We start from the raw sequence: 22,500 nt of genomic DNA, 5'->3' as shown, positions 1-22,500 counted from the left end.
AAAGGAAAATTCAAGGTCAAAATGAGTTGATGTATTAATAGCTCTCAGCAGTATGTATCAGCGTATGAAGTTTGATAAATATACCTTGAATTGTTTATTCAAAACTGATCTAGACATTAATTATAAAAAAGTGAGGTCAAGGTCACAGGAATGGTCAAGGTAAAAAAGAGTGAAGCATTGTAAAGCTTACATCAGTATGTATCATCATGTGAATTTTCATTACACAACTTGAACGGTTTCTTTAAAATAAAGCTAAACACTAATTTAAAGAAAAGTTAAGTGAATGTCAAAGGAAAAGTCAAAGTCAAAAAATATTGCTGCAGTTGGATATTTACATCAGTATGCATCAACATATGAACTTTGATAAAAATATCTAAAAAGTTTCATTGAGCCCGATGGAAAGACAGATGGAAGGGTGGAGGACGGACATGACAAAAACTATACATGTATGTATTCCTAATCATGGTGTGGCATAAAAAAATTGAATCTACATTATATAAGGATGTTTCCATCTATCAAGATTATACAAGCAAATTCAAAGAATTGTGGTCCTCTGCTTTCTGTGTTTTAGTGAATGGGATGCCATAATTTATGGCAGATTGTGTGTCAAATATGAACCCCTATCATATATCAATTTTTGAAATTGGGTCAAAGGGGAAAAATCATAGCATGCTCTGAAACATTTTGTTGCAGGTAATGTACATGTCAAATATGAAAGTCCTATCTCTTTTGAATCAAAAGTTATATATACAATATAATATTTTTGAAAAGTAGGTTAAACTTCTAGGTCAAGGTCACAGAGTCAAAAGTCAAGATATATTTAGAAAAGTCTTTTCACATGTAATATAAACATGTATAATTTGAATGCCCCTTCTTTTCTCTTTCAAAATGATCAATTTAAAATGTTATTTTTTGGAAAGTCGGTAAAACTTTAAGGTCAAGGTCTCACTTCGGTTAAAAAATCATAGTATATTTAGAAAGTTTTGTGGTAATGTACATGTGAAATATGAAAGCACAATCTCTTATTATTCAAAAGTTATGACCAAGGTTAAATTTATTGTGACAGATGCACATACTAGCTGTAAATAAGATGGACAGACTGACAGACAAATGAGATTTAATGTCCCCTCCCTTTCCCCAAAATGGGGGACAATAATGCCCTTGCTGTTCTTGAGAAGAAGATTTATGATGGAAAAAATCCCCTGCATATTTCTTAACGCAAATCAATATTGTGTTTTTATGTCATTTTGTTTGTTGTTAAACATCCCTCTCAGGTATTTTTCACTCATATGGAGACACCACCACTTGAAAAATAATGAGGACAAGTTAGATTTGAGGTCAACATTCATTTTAGGAGTTTTCAACCATTAAGACGTATATAAAGAAATATTAACTCGATCCTTCCCCTCACCCCTTCCCAGACCCCTGTTCAATGTTCATGTATGCAAACTACTACTTGTTTTTACTTTTAAAAAAAATGTTAATACAAATAGTTTAATGTGGTCCGTCTCTGAATGATTTTCATTCCTAATTCTAGGAAGATAGGTTGACACAAAGTCATGAATAAAATGTCAAGTAATCTTATCATTGATGCACTTTTATTCAATTTAATGCAGTCATATTATGAACATTTCAGCTCATTAGGAGAGTGGGGATGACCTCTAGGGGTTCATAACCTTTATACCATTAAATTTACATAACATAATAACACAAGAAACAAAATTATATATAGAGAAATGGAAAAAGTTTCCTACTATTTAGGAGTCACATGATCATTTGTCATTACAGGGACAGGGAAGTGGATTGGGAGATCCCCCCTCAACACCCCCCCCCCCCCCCCTGGAATTTGCAGGACTATAATATATACTGGACGAAATAAAAATGACTTTGGATGCCCTAAGTGTCCCTCCACCCTAGAAAACAGACCCAACCATAACTTCTTCTTTTTTTTTTTTTTTTGCTTCTCAGGAAATTCTGGTCTAGCCTGGTCCCCTGTCTCATCCTTGCCAAGGCAGGAGAGCCAGGTGGATTCCATTGTACTCCACCTGGCCCTAGTGACGCGGAGTATATAAAGCAAAACAGGGACAGGGAACCAGGCTAATTCTGGTCTGGAACCCCCTCCCCCACCTCCCTCCCAGAAAAAAAATTCTGGATCTTGTAACTGAATGTATCGTTGATAACGGGGGATAACTCTTCAGAATGTAAAATTCGTCTATTGTAAGTTTAAAGGATCAAAGGTCATCCGATGCTTAACCTAACTGTTTGCATTTCAGACAATTTTACCCAAATCTATACCAAAACTTGTACTTACCGATTGTCATTATTTAGGCACTGTTATCTTCATGAAATATAATCCAGTTAAAACACAAAATAAAATAATTCCTACTGACATAACGTTAGATGCAATGATGCACACTAGTAGCCTACTGCACGTGCAGTGAAATCTAAAATGATAATGCCAGTGGTAAAACTAGTACTTAAGTTGGGTACGTGACGCAAGCCCAATGTGATGCAGGTGTTCAGATACATGTATAGTGCAAGAACAAATTGAAAAATTATCATTTACAAAAGATGTTTTATTTTAACTTTGCCATCTAGGCCTATTTCCAAAAACAGGCAAATAAGGTGTGTTTGTTTGTGTGTGTTGATGGGAGAGGGGTCGGGGTTGACTAAATTGATTGTGTATATGGCAGCTTTCAAGAAGTTTCTGCCTAATCAAATATAAATAAACTTTGCACATTTTGAAAAATTCATCAAAAACGCTTTACATTAATTTGAATAATATTATTTGTTGTTAATCTATATGATAAAATATATTTAAAAGTTCCAATTATGTGCCCCCCCCCCTTTATCAAACCTAATTTACATCATTAATTTAATTCTGTTGTTTAATTTCCGACTGGTAATGAATAAAGAATATGAAATACCTATAAGATGGAGGCCCATGGGTCACATGGTCACTAGCTGCAGATCTGTATAGCGTTATAGTTTTATATATTAGTCTTTGACCATAAAGCTACAGATCCTGTAATGCAAAAAAAGGTGCAATTTACGGTGCAATATTTTTTTGCGCACTTATGGGGAGAATTTCTCCACTTTCAAGCATCGGTCAATTTACTACCTTTCACCCCCTAATTCTAGGCACATTATTTAACTAATCTGTATATTTTATCCATCTCCAATCCTTTTATAGTCGTCTCTACACGAGATAAACTCGCTTGATTGAAATTATTTGTTAGATTGCATAAAATTCACATCAAGCGAGTTTATTGCCTGTAGAGATGACTATAAATGGCTGAGAGGTGGAAAAAATGTACATTTTGACTACAGAATGTGTCTAAAATTAGGGAGTGAAAGGTAGTTGATTGACCAATGCTAGAAAGTGGAGAAATTCTGCCCAAAAGTGCGCAAAAAATATTGCGCCGTAAATTGCACCTTTTTTGCATATGGGGATCTGTAGCGTTATGGTCAAAGACAAATATATAAAACCATAACGCTGCAGATCTGCAGCTACATGGTCACCTGAGCATATTATGCTCAATTTGAAGAATACATGTATTATGTAAGTTATTGAATTATATTGACTTTTTCCGTGGTAAAGCCCAATATGAAGAAGTGTGCATTTAGAGGCAAACACCTTAGTGCGGGTATTACTGTCTCATGACAGCATCTAGTTTCTTTTTTATTTTGTGATTTTGTTTGGCTCATAACTAGAAAACTATTAGACTTACAATCATCAAACTTGGACAATTTATGCATCTTGAGTAGACGGTGTGTCCCGACCTATTTCAAGGTCACTGTGACCTTTAATTTAAGTGATTTTTTAAAAAAAACTAAATCTTTAAAATTTTAGATTTCATAATCCTAAAAAATGTAAAAATATAGTTGTATCCTTATTAAAAAATGCTAAATTAAGTAAAAACTTATTTTTTATCATATACTTTACAGCAAATTCTGTAACAAATGTTAATGATTTGAGAGGAATTCAGTTTGTCCCATGGGCATAATTATCAAGCACTGGTCAAGGAGAATTTTTATAGCAGAAATGTGCATGTCAAATTAGAGAAAAATTAATGAGTTCATTGTCGGGAGTTAACTGGCAAGAGCATCATGCAGTATTATCTTAATTCATCTCTTGGGAGTTGGGCAAAAAGAAATGGCCTTATAGTTGCTTGTGTTAATTAAGAGTTCTTGATGACTGTAGTTCAGATAAAGATCTTTCAATTGGTGTAGTGTAATTAAAACAAATTGATGTTTTAGTGTATGATTAAAACTGAATTAGTATTGTATAATATAATTAAAATTAATTATACATGTGTTCATTGAAAAAATTACATTTCAATTTTTATATATTTGCAACAAATTGATGTTTTAGTGTATGATTAAAACTGAATTAGTATTGTATAATATAATTAAAATTAATTATACATGTGTTCATTGAAAAAAAATTACATTTCAATTTTTATATATTTACAACAAATTGCAGTCATGTCTCACTTAGAATTTTATAGTATAAAGAATATTTTGATTTTTTTTATTAGACTGTAGCATTTCCATTATTTCATAAAATATGCAATAAACAATTTAAAGCTGCAGATGGATATTTGTTAAGCTCTAACACAGCCAGTTTAGAATTATATGATGTATTATTTGTTTTAATTAATCCCTACACTGTAAGTCTCTTAGAGATGTATGTACAATATTTTAAACATGATAAGAAATGGAAATTAGATCATTGAAATCTGTGTCAATCTGTTAATCAAGGTTACTTGATTTTCTTGCACCCTAACCAATTTATGATTATCGAACAATATTTGATAGGCGTATCATGCTGTGGCGGGGCACTTTGTTAGACAATAGTGAACATCCCTTACTAGATCCATAAAATATTTCTGAATTGGCACCTACTCTGAAAAACCCAGCGGGGGTATTTGTCCCTATTGGACAGTTCTAGTTTGCTTTTCTTTCTGGCTGGAAAAAATGGACCCATGTTTCATCACCTGTGACAATCTGACTAAGCTTCCTAGTGTCAATATCTTCAAACATTTTCAAAAGTTTTTGGCACTTTTGTAAATGACCCATCTTCTGAGCTTTGGTAAGAATATGTGGAATCCACCTTGCACAAATTTTATGGTACTTTAATTTAGTTTTTAAAATAGCAAAAACACTGCCCATTGAAATTCCTACACGTCTTGCTATTTCTTTGACGGTAAGTCGTGCATCTGTCTTAAGAATATCACGGATTTTGGAAACATTACTTTTGGTGACTGCTCTTGGTGGTCTTCCTGAATGTTTGTTGTCGGAAACACGTGTTCTACCACTCTTCAACTTGCTTACACATCTGTAAACTGTCTTTTTTGGAATAACAGACCCACCATATATCCGAACAGTTTCTTCATATATTTCATTTCGTTCTATACCAATGACACAGCGAGCAAGAATATATCTTCTTATTTCAAGTGCCTCCAGACTTCATGTTTTACCCATAATTGATGTCCAGTGTATTCGGGTAGGTCAGTTGCAAATGTAAGTGTGTGTTTCAGATTGCACAGGCTTGTTCCAAATTTTGACACAATGTCAATGAAAGATATCTTCATTCATGGATGACCAGATCCCGAATCGACTGATCTAATTTATAATGAAAACCATAAGGGACAAAAAATATTGAACGGCCCTGGTTTATCGAAATTTGAGATAATGTACTAAGTTCAACTGTAACTGCTGATTTACTGACTCCTACACTAACTTTATTTAGGCCATCCAAGCCCTGATGGATACCTCAGAGGGAGACATGAGGAAAGCCATCACCTACCTACAGAGTGCAGCCAGACTGAAGGGGGATGAAGAGGTTACCTTGGGGGATGTGTACGAAATAGCAGGGGTAAGTCAAGTCAGTGCCTGGGGGATGTGTACGAAACAGCAGGGGTAATTCAAGTCAGGGCCTGGAGGATGTGAACAAAATAGCAGGGTAGGTCAGATCAGGGCTTGGTGGAGGGGATCTACCAAATAGCAGGGGTAAGTCAGGTCAGGGGGGGGCCTGTACCAAATAGCAGGGGTAAGTCAGGTCGGGGGGGGGGGGCTCTACCAAATAGCAGGTATAAGTCAGGTCAGGGGGGGACTCTACCAAATAGAGGGATAAGTCAGGGGGGCTGGGGGGGGCTCTACCAAATAGCAGGGATAAGTCAGGTCAAGGGGGGCTCTACCAAATAGAGGGGTAAGTAAGGGGGGGCTCTACCAAATAGCAGGGATAAGTCAGGTCAGGGCTTGGTGGAGGGGATCTACCCAATAGCAGAGGTTAGTCAGGTCAAGACTGGGAAGGTAAGGGAGTAAACAAATAGCAGGGTCAAGTCAGAGCCTGGGGGGGCCACTACCAAATAGCAGGGGTAAGTCAGGTCAGGACTGGAAAGGTAAGGGGGTTAGCAAATAACAGGCGTAAGTCAGAGTAGAGCTGGGAAAGTTGGGGAGTTCTACCAAATAGCAGGGCATAATCGGATCAGAACCAAGAGGAGGGGACTTTTACTAATTAGCAGAGGTAAGTCAGATAAGAGAAAGGTCTAGGGGTGTTGAAAAATTGATTCAGAGAGCTGTGTACCAGATTTCATGGGTATTACTGTGCAAGCATCATTGGGTAGCGCAAGTTCAAATTGTAGGGTTGAGCTTCAATAGGAGATAAAAATTTTACATGTGTATATAGAGAAATAAATTTTTAAAAATCTTCTCAATTATAGCTTAGCCATAATTTTTCAGATACTGCTATTGAAGAATGAGATTGACCAAGTAAAGAGATGTGGCTCTTTTAAGTATTTTGTTGCATAAATATGTGAAGAAAAAAATTAAGTAAAGAATAGTTTAATTGATGATGAATTTCTTTGATTACAGGTGATTAAAGAAGATAAAATTGACCAGTTAATCAAAGTTTGTCACTCCAACTCTTATGAAAAACTAGAAAAGATGGTGCAGGTATGTCTGAATGAGCTCATTCTATATCCTTTGGCCTTCAGTTTTATCATTCCTCAGATTTTTCTGAGCCAAATCCATTCCCAAGTGACTATAAGCCTTATGGTGACTTAATGCAAGATAGATGCATCATAAGATGCATACTTCCAGACATGCTTTAAATGCTGGTTCTGACCTACATTTTTTGAATGATCAGATTAATGTTTTGCACAAGTGTGTTCCCAAGTACTTTCCTAGTTGTGTTCAAACTTGCAAGGTTGATTCATAAATGGATGCACACTACCAGACTAACCTTGGATACTGGATCTGACCCACATTTTTTGGATTTTTAACATTTTTGGAACAGGTTCATTCTCAACAAGGTATATTATTTTTAGGTGATAAAAATATGTATGGATGATATATCTAGGAATGCCTACTTCAGATGCCGGATCTTAACAATGAAGTACATCTTTTGAGATGAATGACTAGGATAAGTTTTGGGGGCAGATAAATGTCTTAAAGCCCCAAGGTGACAAAACATGTTTGATTGATGCATATATGGATACTATCAGACTTGTTTTGAATGCTGGATCTGACCCCTGTTTCTGGATGTCATATTGAGGAGGATTAAGTTTTTGAAGCAGATCCATTTACAATTAATTACAAACCCAGTGATTACCAAACTTGCATGGACGATGCATAAGAAAACACGAACAGATAGGTTTTAGATTCTGGATCTGATACTCATTTTCTAGATGAATGACCAAGTTCAATATTTGGAGCAGGTCATTCCCAAGTAACTGCTTTCTGGTGACCTTTTTTTGCATGGATGATCCATCCAGGGATGCACACTACCAGAACAGAAATATTTATTCATTTATAGAACTTGATACAGAGTTCTGTTCTTATGACATTGTATATATTTTCAGGAGATGATATATGAAGGACATTCAGCGGCCCAGATAATCACTCAGCTTCACGACAAGATTGTACAACGAGAAGACCTCAGTGATCAACAGAAGTCTGTAACATGTGAGAAACTCGCTGTAAGTTTATAAAGTTTTCTTTAATATTAATGACTACATTTATGTTTTGAAGAATTAGGCATATGGAATTAAACACTGGATATGTGAATCTTCAATACAGATGTTATGTTACCAAGTGTCTGTTACATCTGGATTGACAAGTTTCTGTAATATCAAGGTTGTTGACAATAATTATTATTTCCAGATTGTTGACAAGTGTCTGTTATTTCTGCATTGTTGGCAAGAGTCTGTTACTTCCAGGTTGACAAGTGTTAGTTATTTCCGGGTTGTTGACAAGGGACTTTTTTTTTCTAGGTTGACAAGAATGTTAATTTCAGGTTGTTGACAATTATTGTTTCTGCATTGTTGACAAGTGCCTGCTAATTCTAGGTTGTTGACAAGTGTCTGTGATTTCCAGGTTGTTGACAAATGTCTGTTATTTCCAGGTTGTTGACAATTATTTTTTTCTGTGATGTTGACAAGTGCATGTTATTTCCAGGTTGTTGACAAGTATCTGTTATTTCCAGGTTGTTGACAATTATTTTTTCTGTGTTGTTGACAAGTGTCTGTTATTTCCAGATTGTTGACAAGTATTATTTCTGTGTTGTTGACAAGTGTCTGTTATTCCCAGGTTGTGACAAGTGTTTGTTATTTCCAGGTTGTTGACAAATGTCTGTTATTTCTGTGTTGTTGACAAGTGTCTGTTATTTCCAGGTTGTTGACAAGTGTCTGTTTTTTCCAGGTTTGTGACAAGTGTCTATTATTTCTGTGTTGTTGACAAGTATTGTATCTGTGTAATTTATGACTGTCTGTTATTTCCAGGTTGTTGACAAGTGTCTTTTATTTACAGGTTGTTGACAAATATTATTTCTGTGTAATTTATAACTGTTTGTTATTTCCAGGTTGTTGACAAGTGCCTGATGGATGGAGCTGATGAATATCTTCAGTTGATGGCGCTATTTACCACTATGATGAGGGAGATTTGTCGCTGACCATGAGGGAAGAGATCTGTAATTAGTTACAAAACTTTCATTTCTTGATATGTGGACAGGAAAATTAAAAGTGAATAGGAATCTAATTTTCTACCTTGATCTGTATCCATTTACAGATCCTTGTCCTAAGACTTGACTTATTTGCGATAAACCTCTAGAGACTCAATACAAGCTTGATGAGTAAAGACACTTGACTTATTTGTGATACACTTCTAAAGACTCAATACAAGCTTGATGAGTAAAGAGATTTGGACTTGTAAGAGAAGTGGAAACTGATTGTGTAATCTGACAATTAAATTATTAGAATTATAAAAATAAATTCCAAATTAAATTTTTTTCTTAATAGCAGCACCCGATATCAGGCTTGTGATAAGTTTGACATGCAACGCCTGTAATTGTGCTTTTGTCACAAAATTCTAGCAGGCAAACTGTACCATTTAGCACTATTGCAGACTCTTGAAGATGGTGTTGACTATGATGGTTTTGGCCACATCCTACAGGTTTCATTAATAGGGGAGATTGAAATGCACAAGTTTTTGTTTAACTTCATTTGTAAATGCTTCATTTCATTTTATTCAGGTAAAAATACCACAGAATGTCATGATTCACATTTTAAACATTACAGATTTGCCTACTGATAAAAAACACACATTATATTAGCACTATGCTAATAAATAAGGATCTAAGAGCATATACATGTAATTATTATGTTCCCCAAACGAAGTTGGGGAACATATTGTTTTTATTTCTTATTATTATTATTTTTAGCTCTTCTGAGCCAATGGCTCAAAGAGCTAATGCTATGGCCATTTGTGCGGTGTGCGTTAACTTTTTAGAATATGGGCCATAACTCAAGAACCCCTTGGCCAATCAGTGTCAAATTTGTCACAGGGTATCCTTGGCCCAAGGGCTACCCTTTATACTAAAATAAGGGTTGCGACCCTTAAACAAGGGGAGATAATCAGGAAAACAAAACCAAAAGTGCTGGTTGCTAAAAAATCTTCTCCTCCAGAACCAGAGGGCAGATTTTCACCAAACTTACATACAAGGATCACGATATGTTGAAGATTAAAAATTGTTCAAGGCATGACCCTCGGGCAAAGGGCGTGGTCTCAAGGTCACTTCAAAGTTGACCTAAATTTACAAATAATAAAAACGTTTATATTTTGCTTACTATTAGGACTAGGATCATCAAATCTTGTAAGTTGATGCATCTCAGGACTTTACATCATGTTAACTCAAAGGTAGGTCACGGTGACCTACTTTTAAATTTTGTGGGCATTTGTTTTCAAATTGATTTGAAGGCATATTTCGGGCACTTTAAGGCCTATGATCATCAAACTTTGTCAGTTGATGATCTTGGGTCCTTGAACAAAGTCAGCTTAAAAGTAGGTCACCGTGACCTACTTTTTGAACTTTATGACTTAAAACATTTAATCCAATTATTTCAGACACTGAGAGGTTTAGAATCATCAAATCTTTTTAAGTGATGCATCTTGGGACCTTAAAACATATTTATGAAAAAGTAGGTCACTGTGACCTACTTTTTGAATTTTGTGGGCATTTGTTTTCGAATTGTTTAAAAGGCATATTTTGATTACCTTCAGACCTAGGATCATCAAACTTGGTCAGCAGATGCATCTTGTGACTTTGAAAAATGTCGACCAAATTATAGGTCACGATGACCTAGTTTAAATATTTTATGGCTATATTTTAGTATCTTAGGTATTTATTGGCTTAGAATCATCAAACTTTGTGAGTTGATGCATCTTGGGTTTTCGGAGAATGATGTTAAAAAAGTAGGTCACTGTGACCTACTTTCGACATTTTATGGCTTTATTTAAGTATCTATGGTACTAACTGGTTTAGAATCACTAAACTTTGTTTGTTGATGCATCTTTGGTTTTTAGAGAATGTCGATGAAAAAGTAGGTCATGGTGACCTACTTTTGAATATCTCAGGTACTTTTTGGCTTAGAATCATCAAACTTTGTCAGTTGATGTACCTTGGGTTTTCAAAGAATGTAGACAAAAAAGTAGGTCACATTGACCTACTTTTAAATATCTCAAATACTTATTTGCTTAGAATCTTCAATCTTTGTTTATTAATGCATCTTGAGTCCTCAGAAAACTTCAATCTTAATTTAGGTCACTGTGATGTACTTAAGGTTTTTTATAGCTTTATTATTAAAAATATTTTCAGTCATTATTGGCTAAGAATCATCAAACTTTGTCAGTTGATGCAACTTGGGTCTTAGGATACTTAAGGTTAGAGGCTTCAAATAGAAGTGATAGATTGTACAATTTATCAGAAGAGCGATTCAAGGCCCTTGGGCCTCTTGTTCTTCTTCTTCTTCCTGGGTACTTTTTTGTCCGGGAGTGATCTTGTAAACTACACATCCCACTTAGGTAAAACCTTTTTAGGGTCAGTAGGCATATTATGTAGATTTGCGGAACGAAGGTCATTTTGCGCGCACGTGCTTGCAAGAGCGTGCACGTGCAACACGTGAAATGACCGATTTAATTGATATAGGCGTAACTTTTTACATTCTTGATGAAATGCTTTGAAACTCATAATATAAGGATATATTAGTAGCATAGACAATATGACATGGTCAAAATAGCAAGATCTCATGCGGATGCACGTGCGCTTCGCTCTGATTGGCTGAAACTAAGGTTTCAATATCTTTCTTGTTTTTTGATGAAATCCTTTGAGATTTTGAACATAGCCATGCATTAGGATATCCTACAACATGATATATAGAAATTATCATGAAAACACGTGCATGCACGTGCGCTGCAATCTGATTGGCTTAAACTTTAAATAGCTATAACTCCCTTGGTTTTCAACCAGACAGGATGGGATTTGGAACATAGATAGATATATTGGACTTCTACAAGAAGGTATGGTCACCATGCACATGCGTACACGTGTGTGTACGTGCGCTGTAATCTGATTGGCTGAACTTGAAACAGCTATAACACCCTTGGTTTTCAATCAAACGGGGTGGGATTTAGAACATAGATAGATGTAATGGACTTCTACAAGAAGGTATGGTCACCATGCTCATGTATGCACGTGCGTGCACGTGAAATGAGCAAAATCAAAAATACACTTGAATGAGTGTATTTTTTTTTCATACTTTTGGATTAAATACTTTAATATTTAGTATATTAAAATATAAAGATTGTGTAGACAAGATGATATGGTCATTACGCACATGCATTCACGTGCACGCGTGCAATGCTAGAATTTGAATGGACTTGGTACACTTCTGGGTAAACGTTGTTAAAGTCTCAAATGCATAGAGTTTGTCTTATTTAATGAAGCTCACAAGGAATATGGCACCAAAAGGGAGTTGGGGAGCGTTTGGGGAACATCTGTAATGGTCCCCGTTACAATTAGCACTAGTTATTACATAAGTTACAGGACATACAGATGATCGGTACATGTATTACCTAAGGATAGCCAATAAAAGCCTTTTAAAAAAGCTTATTTCCAATTGGGTCCTCAAATAGCAATTATGTTAGTAACAAAAAATTACATTAATAGTGGAATTTTTCAATTGATATTTTTTTCTGCTATTTCAAAAAGGAGGTTGAAAATAAATGCATAAAGGTTACAAATTACTCAGAGTATTTGTAATAGTTCAGGTCACCTGAATCAGGTAGCCTAAAAACAAGTCATAAACTTGACTATGAACCAGATACTATGATGTCATAATCTCCTAGTTTCTTTCATTTATACAGACTACATGTATTAACTTTAATTAAATGCACTTAATTACCTTACTTTTACTGAGGTAATTAGTTAGTCTTTTAAACCCTGTATTTGTTGGTTTATAGCTTACTGGAATGTGACTGAGTGGTTTTCTCCTTGCTGTGGAGTTGAGTATCATTCTGTTAGTTAAGTAGGGTTGGATGAGACAGTACATGTATTACTCCAGGTGGGAGGGAGGTGAAACTTCTAGAAATAGCTGCATAAATCCATACAAGATTCCTAAAAATAGATTAAATAAGGTCAGTAAAATATAAGGGAGTGTCTAGAGTATTTTAATGAAGTCAATAAATTCATGTCATATGAAGAAATAAATAAAAGATTGACAAATTTTATTAAATGCAGAGTCAAAATTAGGTGAAAAATAAAATTAACTGTAAAATGGCAATTTTTTAAAGACTGCTCTACTATACTATCTCTGTTGGAAACATGACCATATTCAAAGGGAATATTTCAATTGGTTAAGATTACAGAATGTGTTAAATTAATGACTGTGATCTCGTTAACATTCTGAAAAAAAAAAGTTATCACGAGTATATTAAGGTCAGTTTACCTAGTTATTTTCGTCTAAGAACAAAAGGGGATTGAAAAATATGGAATCGCAAGAAATAAGGACAAAAATTAAAAAGGATGAAGCCTGTGGGCCATTTTGTTCATTGAAATCACCTTAAGGTATACATACTTGTACTCAGATGACAAAAAAATTCCACTGATAAGAACAAGAAACCACCTACTGCACATTGTACACCTATGATTCTTGTGTTAAATTTCAATTTCAAATAAGTAGGTCAATGACCCACTTTTCATGCTACTGGCTCCTGGGTATTTCTGATTTTTCACACAATGGCCAGTTTTTCCTTTACCCACAAAATATCACATTGTATCACTAGCAATAAAACTCTTTAACTAATCAAATATTATAGTAACGGAACAGCATTGCTTCATATGAATAAGTGATTAGAGTTTGAGCCATAAACTTATTATTACAGTCCGAATTTCCTCTGTCATATTTCTATTTTTTCCATTTTAATTGAATAGTATAAAAATCTGAATCATAAGAACTCTAAATTCTTTATAGTGTCAGGTTACTTTTGTTACCCTTTTTCTAATGGTATTAATTAAGTTTTTGTTCATATTTTTGAATTTATTTATTTCATAGCATTCAATTATTTGAAATAAATCATGAGTTTTAATACACATTATATTTGCAAAATGATGTTTTAAAATACATGCAACTTTTACATTTTAATTGATATTGCTAAAAATGATTTTTTTTTTTTTTTACAATAATGAAAAATTTCTTGCAATGTAGCAGATTGAGCTTATGTAAGTCCCAGAACTAGTGATAAGGTTTATAAAAGGTAAAATATATACATGTTTCAATTAATTTTTTTCTGCTAGCACAATATAATAAAGATTTATTTTTCTTAGATGTATTTTAAAGTTTTGGGACAATTTGTACATTTTTTGGCAGGTAAATAATGTGATTCAGATGGGTACTATGTTCCTTAAAGGAACTTATCCTCCAGGGTCAAAATAAAAACTCGCAAAAATAATTTTACTATGACTTGAGGATGTCCTCAGAGGTAAAGACATGAGGTCAGGTCAAGGTGACATAAGAATTATTGAAACTTACCACTTCCTGGAATGGAGAGGTGAAGGTAGATAAAGGGAAAGTATAAAAGAACACCAACAGCAAGGACAGAGAAAGCAAAAATGTACTCCATCTTCAGACCATCCAAAAACGGAGCAACCACCAGATAAACACACAACAGTAGTACAACCATAGAGACCAGAATAGGAACCTACAAAATAAAAACAAATGTTACAACAGTAGCACAACAAATGAGATCAGAATAGGAACCTACAAAATAGAGAAAAAAAATCTCAACATTAGCACAACCATAGAGACCAGAATATGAACCTACAAAATAAAAACAAATGTCACAACATTAGCACAACCATAGAGACCAGAATATGGAACCTACAAAATAAAAACAAATGTCACAACATTAGCACAACCATAGAGACCAGAATATGGAACCTACAAAATAGAAACAAATACCTCAACAGTAGCACAACCATAGAGACGAGAATAGGAACCTACAAAATAGAAACAAATACTTAAACAGTAGCACAACCATAGAGACCAGAATAGGAACCTACAAAATAAAAACAAATACCTCAACAGTAGCACAACCATAGAGACCAGAATAGGAACCTACAAAATAAAAACAAATGTCACAACATTAGCACAACCATAGAGACCAGAATAGGAACCTACAAAATAGAAACAAATACCTCAACAGTAGCACAACCATAGAGACCAGAATAGGAACCTACAAAATAAAAACAAATACTTAAACAGTAGCACAACCATAGAGACCAGAATAGGAACCTACAAAATAGTTTGGAAACCCAGCAACCAATCATTCAAAAGTTGTGGCCAGGGTTAAATTTTTTTTAAAAGTATGTCAAACTCTAGTGTCAAAGGTCAAATTAATGATATTCAGGGGAATGTCTTCCCACAAAAATACACAGGTGAAATATAAAAGCCCTAGCACCTGCAACTTTTCAAAAGATATGGACAAGATTTAATTTTTTTCCTGCAAAAATAAAACTTCAAGGTCAAAATTGTGGAATACAATTAAAATGAAGTTCTTGGATCTGTGAAGTGTGAAAGTCTTAGTACAAAGTGATCGAGGATAAACTTTTTTTGAAAAGTGGGTCAAATGTCAAGGTCAAGAGGTTAAATACCAAAAAGAGAAAGATCCTATCACAAGGAATACACCTGTGAAGTATGAAATCCATAATATCTAAAACCATGATTAAAGTTATTGACAAGAAGATTCAAATTTTAGGTCAGACATTGTAACTGTTACTAAAAATAGAATTTCTGTGAAAATTTTAACTATTCCTCCTAGAGTTTTAGTCTGATTTCATTGAAAAGAAATGTAACAAGTAATATTTGACAAACAAAAGAAATTCTTATACAATGCGTTTTACTCTATAAACAAGCCACACTACTTTAATCAATTAGGGATTGAAACTTGCAAGCTAACTGGTGATTTTTTGTAAACTTCGCTATTAAACACATATTAGTCCGTAGGAGTTAATTAATTCTTCATATTATGTGACAAGCCTATCCTCTAGTCTACTTGTTTTTTAAAATGTATTTTTAGTAACAATAACAACACCTCTGAAATCAATAGCCTTGAAATAGAATTATGTGTTACAGTGTAGTGTGTGTACCAAATACTGAAATCAGACCTTAAGTGTAGGGAAGAAAAAAAGTGTTCACAGACGGACGAACAGACAGATTTACAATTTCTTTTCGCTTACCAGTAGATGATACAGATAAAAAAACAAGTCCGTTTCAGTGGAAAATTCATTTCAATAACTTTGAATAGAAAATAAGCGCCTGTTTTAAGCAACATACATTTAATATTAAGTTAAGGGATCGCTGTTATTCGCAAAAAAATTCAACTTGATATATCTACTGCAAAAATAGACACAAATGGGCGAAATGATAGCTGTAAATATATATGACTATAATTTTATCCCAGCGTATAGTAGGTTAAATTTTATGTTCGTTTAATTATTTAAAAACACGCCGCATCACACAGATATAGAAGCACCTTTTTCACACTGCTGTTTAAAACGGTGTCAGAATTTATATGGAGATCTACTTTGTTCCTACCCTGACGCTCCGTGGAATGTCCTTCGTGTCCCCCTTGAACTTGAAGATGATGTGGGCCGCCATGACCAGCCCCCAGGTGCCCCAGGCTATGAATCCAGTCAGGTTAATCATAGACCCGACGTTACCAGGCAACACAAGGTATAACAGCGCCATCAGTGTCTAGAATGCATGGTTAAGAGGAAAGGTCAGTGCTGTATGGGATTACACAAAACATCTACAAGATCAGACTTCAGTATGTATACAGACTACAAGAATGTTTAAAGTGAACAGGATTCGTAGAAGGAATTTTGTCCGCCATATTCGATTGTCACTTGCTATATCTTAGGGCCCTTATATAAAGCCACGCACTTAGTCACATTCATTATCAGCCTGTAGAAAAACGTATATGCCATACAGCACTCGATATATATCGACAAAAATAACTGTACTTCTATTGCAGCAGAGTAAGATACCAAAGAAACTAACAATAGTTGTACAGGGCATTGGCGGTTACAAGATAACCAGCACGAACACGGGTCGCCATTCCGCGCCGATACCCATGGCCATAATGCATGCAGTCGGGTGTAATGAATGCGAATTGTATACCCAGGTGCTGATATCGTAGTATTATCGAAATGACCTAATGCCTTTTTACGAGTCATGTTCAGATTAAGTGGAGTTGTATTAGAAGAAATGTTAGTTAATTATATTCCATTTTTTGTTCAAAATATGCAAATCAAAATTTATTAAGTTCGCGGGTTTAGTTTAAGGTCACTTGGTCAGTAACTATGTGATATTAAATCATAAGACTTATTTACTTAATCAAGCACATTGAACGATGTGCATAAGGAGGTTTTTCTCATTAATTATATATTTTTCTTTTCAGATAAACGTTAACTCAAATTATAACAACAGTGTCCATCTTAATATTCTTGTCATAAAACGAAAATATGTTTAAGGACCCTCTCTATACCAGTGCGAAATGTTTTTTTTTTTTTTTTTTTTTGGACATTGAGAAAATATATTCTATAAAGGTGTTAATATTTAGCTTCTTTAATTAATTTTCATTATACAGTACATGGCATTTATCCCAGGAAAAATAATCAATCACAACACAGTATCAGAGAATAGAAATCACTGTTGTTTACTTGCACGGAGAAAGTACATGTTAATAACATTTCTAATTAATTTATCTTGGCCTTTTAAATTTTAAGAATACTTAAATTGATTACATATTGTGAATCACTCTAACTGCAAAAATACCATAAAATCAGAGCTATTGAGTGTGCAGTGTAGAAAGGGTTCTTAAAATAAATAATCCGAGGATTTTTCTTTTATTCTCAAAAGAATGATTTCATATTGAATTTTTCTAATTCTCTTCTTTCTTCTCAGGAAAGTTTTACTCACACGATGCTCAAATAATAACAGTGATATATGTACTCACCATGAAGATAACTGAAGGAATCGGGATCAGAGAATGAACATTAAGGTAGCAAAACACTTCCGGGAAATTCTGGTCCCTGGCTGCAGCAAAAATAACCCTTAAAAAGCCAATGATGTTTTAAAGTCTTAATGGTAAATATCCTAGCAGAGTATGACTTAATTTTAATGTTATAGGGATATCAGTACAATTTGTGATAAATAAATCATTTCATTTCTGGTCTGTTTGCTTGTGACTGAGATATATAAATTATAATAAAATTAAATACATACTGGTATATACCTCAGAATATGTATTTATTAAATATATATTCTCAGGTATATATCTGTTTGAAAACGAACCTTGAACCCACAAAAGCACCTCCATTTGCTGACCCAAACACTGAGCAAGCTACAATAATGGGAACAAAAATGGCACCCTCTTTCCCAAACATTTTCTCTGCCCAAGTCTTATGTAAAATAAAAAAAATGTAAGAAAAGTAAAACTCATTCAGGCGAATTCGACTGAATTAAGATAAGACCACGCTCACAATCAAAGAACTAAAATTGTATTAATAAATACAAAGAAACATATTACCTGGAACAAATGTATCGTTAGAAGCGGCAGGTAACCCGCCTCTTTGGACGAATTACATAAACTAGATTTTAATATACGAGTATTTTCTATCTTTATCGATAAAATCTCTCTTTAAATTTCTCTGATAATTTTTTATAACTTTAAACATGGAGCAGACATAATACACTCAGAGATGACGAGGATAGTGAATCAATTGTCGGACTCGCCATATTCTTATAGCTTCGAACAAGAAAAAATTAATAACCGACCAGCTGCACTTAAAACCAAGAAATGAGTTTGAGTTATCACTCACAATCAAGGAATTACTAGTAGTTGAGTTAGCACTAACAACCAAGGAAGTTTAATTCGTTGAGTACGCACTGCTTGAGGAAGCACGCACGACCAAGGAATTCTTTGCGCTAGCACTTACAACCCCGGGACTATTTGAGTTAGCACTCGCAACCCAGGAATTTGTTGTGTTCGCACTCAGAACCCAGGAATTCGTTGGGTAAGCTGAGTGACTCACAATCCAAGATCTCGTTCGTAGGTGCTCTGCATAAAAACAAGTAATGCTAATAGCTCGATACTCACCACGCCCACCGCCCAGGTAGACAGAAACTCGTCTTTGGAGAGCAGTGTAAAGTAGGAGACATTGACAAGCATGTAAACAAAGACCACAATCAGCATGGACAGGCCTATTGATAGTGGCAGGTTCCTGGAGCAGATGGAAAATCAAATGACAAAAAAGTTCTCATCTCTTCCAATCTCTTCGACCTTTGATCTCTTGCTAGGGATATTAGATGCTTTATAACTGCGACAACAACGCCATGGAGCACAGAAGAATATATATCAAAGGGATATACTTACCTATTTGGTTTTTTCAATTCTTCTACAGCATAATTAAGATTTCCCCTGAAAGCGTAATACATATCGATTAAATAATAAAGATACACTGATTTATCATATAATTTAATGCCAGAGACAATGATAAAACTTCTCCAAAAGCTTCTACACATGCCTCGTTTTTTTTTTTTTTCAAGTTCACTGATGTTTTGGAGAGGCATTGCAAACCGATGGGCAACAATGAAGACCTTATCTTGAATTTTATCATGAAACGAAAATGGTTGGAGACTTTAAACTGAAAAAAACAAGATGTGTTTGTGAAACACTGATGCCCCTATATGATAGCTTATGGCGAGGGTTGAAATCTCTCAAATGCATGTCAAACTGCAAAGGTCAAGGTCAAAAGTGTGGGTACCCAAAGGAAGATCTTGTTTCAAGGAATACCTGTGAAATATGAAAGCCCTAGTTTTAACTGTTCAAAAGTTATGACCAAGGTTAAAGTTTTTAAAAAGTGGGTCAAACTCTTTGGTCAAGGTCAAAAATATTTATACCAGCTAAAAGGTCTTGTCACAATAAATACATACTGAAGTATGAAAGCCCTTGCTCCAACTGTTCAAAAGGATCACTTCATTTTAAATAGGGATCTGACCTATAGGACCGGGCTTGGCTTTATTCTTTACAAAAAGCTTGTTGATTTCCGTTCTGATTGATGACATTAGGCTGAATACATATAATAACAATTTGTTTTTCAAAATCTTTATTTCAGTGACTGAGTAGAGGTAAGAGGAACCCTTTCATTGATTTTCTGAGTTTGTTATCTCCAAATGTAATAACTGATAGTTTTCTTTACTTCTCACTGTGCATAATGGTAATGTCTACTGTCTCTAAAATTCTATTTTTTATGTCTAGGCTATTTATCCGTGGATATAATAAAACATGCCATTAATGTGTGCAAATTATAAAGGCCTAAATGAAATCCAAGGGAAAACAGTTACTTATGTATGTAGCCAAACTCAATGTGATTAAACTCTAATGAATATATACAATTGAAATTCATCGCAGCTTAATGCTGCAAAGAATACCTGTATCGAGTAACACAGAGTGAGTTATTCTTGTCCTTAGAGAAAGTGTGCTTATACAATGAAGCGCATTGAAGTGGTAAAATTTTCCGTTCGAATGGAACGTTTTGAGCTATATTTAGAGTGTTTATTGTCATCTTTTGACACGCCCATTTCTTTAGAAATTGATAAAACGGTCAAGTTGTTTCTTCAAATACCTGTAGAACAGGTTTTCCATAAATATAATAGCCAATCAAATTGAGGATCTAAATAAACACCGAGTAAACACGTGTTCGACCAAAACATGTGTTGTGGTAACTTCAATAGACATGATAAGTTCAAAAATATGTACATATTCGTTGCAATTTGTGTTTAACAGAAGCGGGGAGTATCTAACTCCCTCTTCTATTTTTTTTAAAGCTCCATTTCAGTGTAACTCATGATGCTTGTCGCGAAGAATGGGATGTCCTAAAACTACGACGAATATTACTTTCTCGTTTCTAAAAATATGGGCGTGTCATTATGTTATAATTGACGTTCAAAACATGACTCAGAACTTTTCATCCAAACGGAGAATTTTACCACTTCAATGCACTTCATTGTATTGTTCCGCCTGACTGACAACAGTACATTGGATTGTTACGATCTGATCTCTCTTTAGTGTTTCTTATATCAAGAATGGACATGCATAAAGAATGGATAATTGAAAGAAAATGTACAAGTCTATAAAAAAAATAATAAAATTGTCTTTGAAAAGGCGAAAAATTAAAACTTTAAAAGTGTGGTACCAGGTGGATTAGAACCCCCGACTTTAAAAAGAAATCATGTACAGTGTAATACATGTAGTTAGCACATACATCAACTGAGCTAGTCTGACTATAAAACATATGATAGCATAAATTTTAAGTAGATTATCAAAATCAGGTTTCCTTATTTTTTGTAGGTTTTTTGTGAATTTCGACCCTAGGGCAGGGGTGCCCCTAAAAAAATCCTATCTTAAATTATTCTTTACCTCCCAACCTATCAAAATATCATAGTTTTATTTATGGGCAAGCCTGTCCTGAAGGACTTCTAGGCCAAAGTACATGCAAAAATCAACGCTTTAACGGACAAAATGGTGTTTTGGCCAACTTTGGAGGTTCATTGTAAAGATGTAAATAATAGTATTAGGTATAAAATACAAATTTGAAAAATTTAGACATATGTACGGTAGAAAACAACAAATAAAGATTACTTTTTTTAATGTCACTTTTTCCGGGAAATTGTTCCCTCCTATAGGTCAATTCTTTTGTCATAGTGAATACATCCTTTATGGCCAAGGTTAAAGTGTGGTATTTTTTGGTAAAAGTCGGTCAAACTCCAAGGTTAAGAGGTCAAATTTGTTAATACCAAAGAAAGGTCTTAACACAAGGAATACAACTGAGATATATGAAGGCCATAAACCCGCCCACTCAATACTAGTAGTTATGGACTAGGTTACAGCTAAGTTGACGACAGACAAAAAAACAGACAGACAGGACAAAAACAATATACCCCCGGGATCTTTAAATCCAGGGGCATAAAATCCTACATATATAGCGTTTAGGAAATAAAGATGAAACCCTTGATATTTTTATATATGATTTAATCAAAGTACTGAAAATACTGTGACGTACCATCCACCGTACGCCCACAAACCGCTGTATAGTGCCACAGCAAATCCGCTTAGTTCTGTTGTGGATCCCTCAAAACCTGAGTCAAGTATGCCTAAATTTCCTATTCAAAACATTTGAATCTTCTATCAGAGTTGTCTTTTAACATATTGCGAACAAAACATATAAGTGGAAAAAGGATTTTAACTTTATACATGAATATGTAAATTTTGCATGGTATAAAATTTAATTTGGACAATGCATGTCCATCTGCCTCTCTTCTAACTAAAAGTTACATTTTCAATACACATTTGACTTCCTCAAAAAGTTCTGAAAGAGAGAGGCTGAGAGAGATTACAAAGTATACATCAGAAACTCCAACAAACCTATTACTAGTTGGTATATTCCTCCGCCGATAATCACCAGTAATCCGCCTACTTTAATGACGGAGAACAGCACCTGAGTCCGCGCCGCTAGTTCCACACTCGCAACATTTACAGTGGACACACTAACTAAGAATGCATTTGAAATTTAAATAAAAGAAATAAACAAGCTGTTTG

The 22,500-nt window shown here is 34.6% G+C and overlaps 2 protein-coding genes across 2 annotated transcripts in view; one reads left to right on the top strand and one right to left on the bottom strand.

Moving 5' to 3' along the window:
* LOC134279160 (replication factor C subunit 4-like) overlaps positions 1-9,287 on the top strand; it is a 23,194-nt gene extending 13,907 nt beyond the window's left edge. The window contains exons 5-8 of the mRNA XM_062761518.1: positions 5,756-5,881; positions 6,880-6,960; positions 7,869-7,985; positions 8,867-9,287. Of these exons, the coding sequence (XP_062617502.1) occupies positions 5,756-5,881; positions 6,880-6,960; positions 7,869-7,985; positions 8,867-8,956 (414 nt within the window). The 3' untranslated portion in view covers positions 8,957-9,287. The remainder of the gene's footprint in view (positions 1-5,755; positions 5,882-6,879; positions 6,961-7,868; positions 7,986-8,866) is intronic.
* A 4,903-nt stretch (positions 9,288-14,190) lies between these two features.
* Positions 14,191-22,452, bottom strand: LOC134279161 (b(0,+)-type amino acid transporter 1-like; the record flags this gene model as incomplete). Its single annotated transcript, XM_062761519.1, has 8 exons — positions 14,191-14,538; positions 16,434-16,592; positions 17,857-17,953; positions 18,195-18,301; positions 19,000-19,123; positions 19,276-19,320; positions 21,965-22,064; positions 22,327-22,452. Coding segments are annotated over 8 exons (941 nt in total), but the record flags the coding sequence as incomplete, so codon positions are not given.
* Between the last annotated feature and the right edge of the window lie 48 nt (positions 22,453-22,500).

This window comes from Saccostrea cucullata, unplaced genomic scaffold (assembly GCF_032062105.1).
Source record: "Saccostrea cucullata isolate Sc308-1 unplaced genomic scaffold, CSIRO_AGI_Scuc_v1 ctg6189, whole genome shotgun sequence".
Lineage (NCBI taxonomy): Eukaryota > Metazoa > Mollusca > Bivalvia > Ostreida > Ostreidae > Saccostrea > Saccostrea cuccullata.
This window is presented reverse-complemented; position numbering and strand designations above follow the sequence as displayed.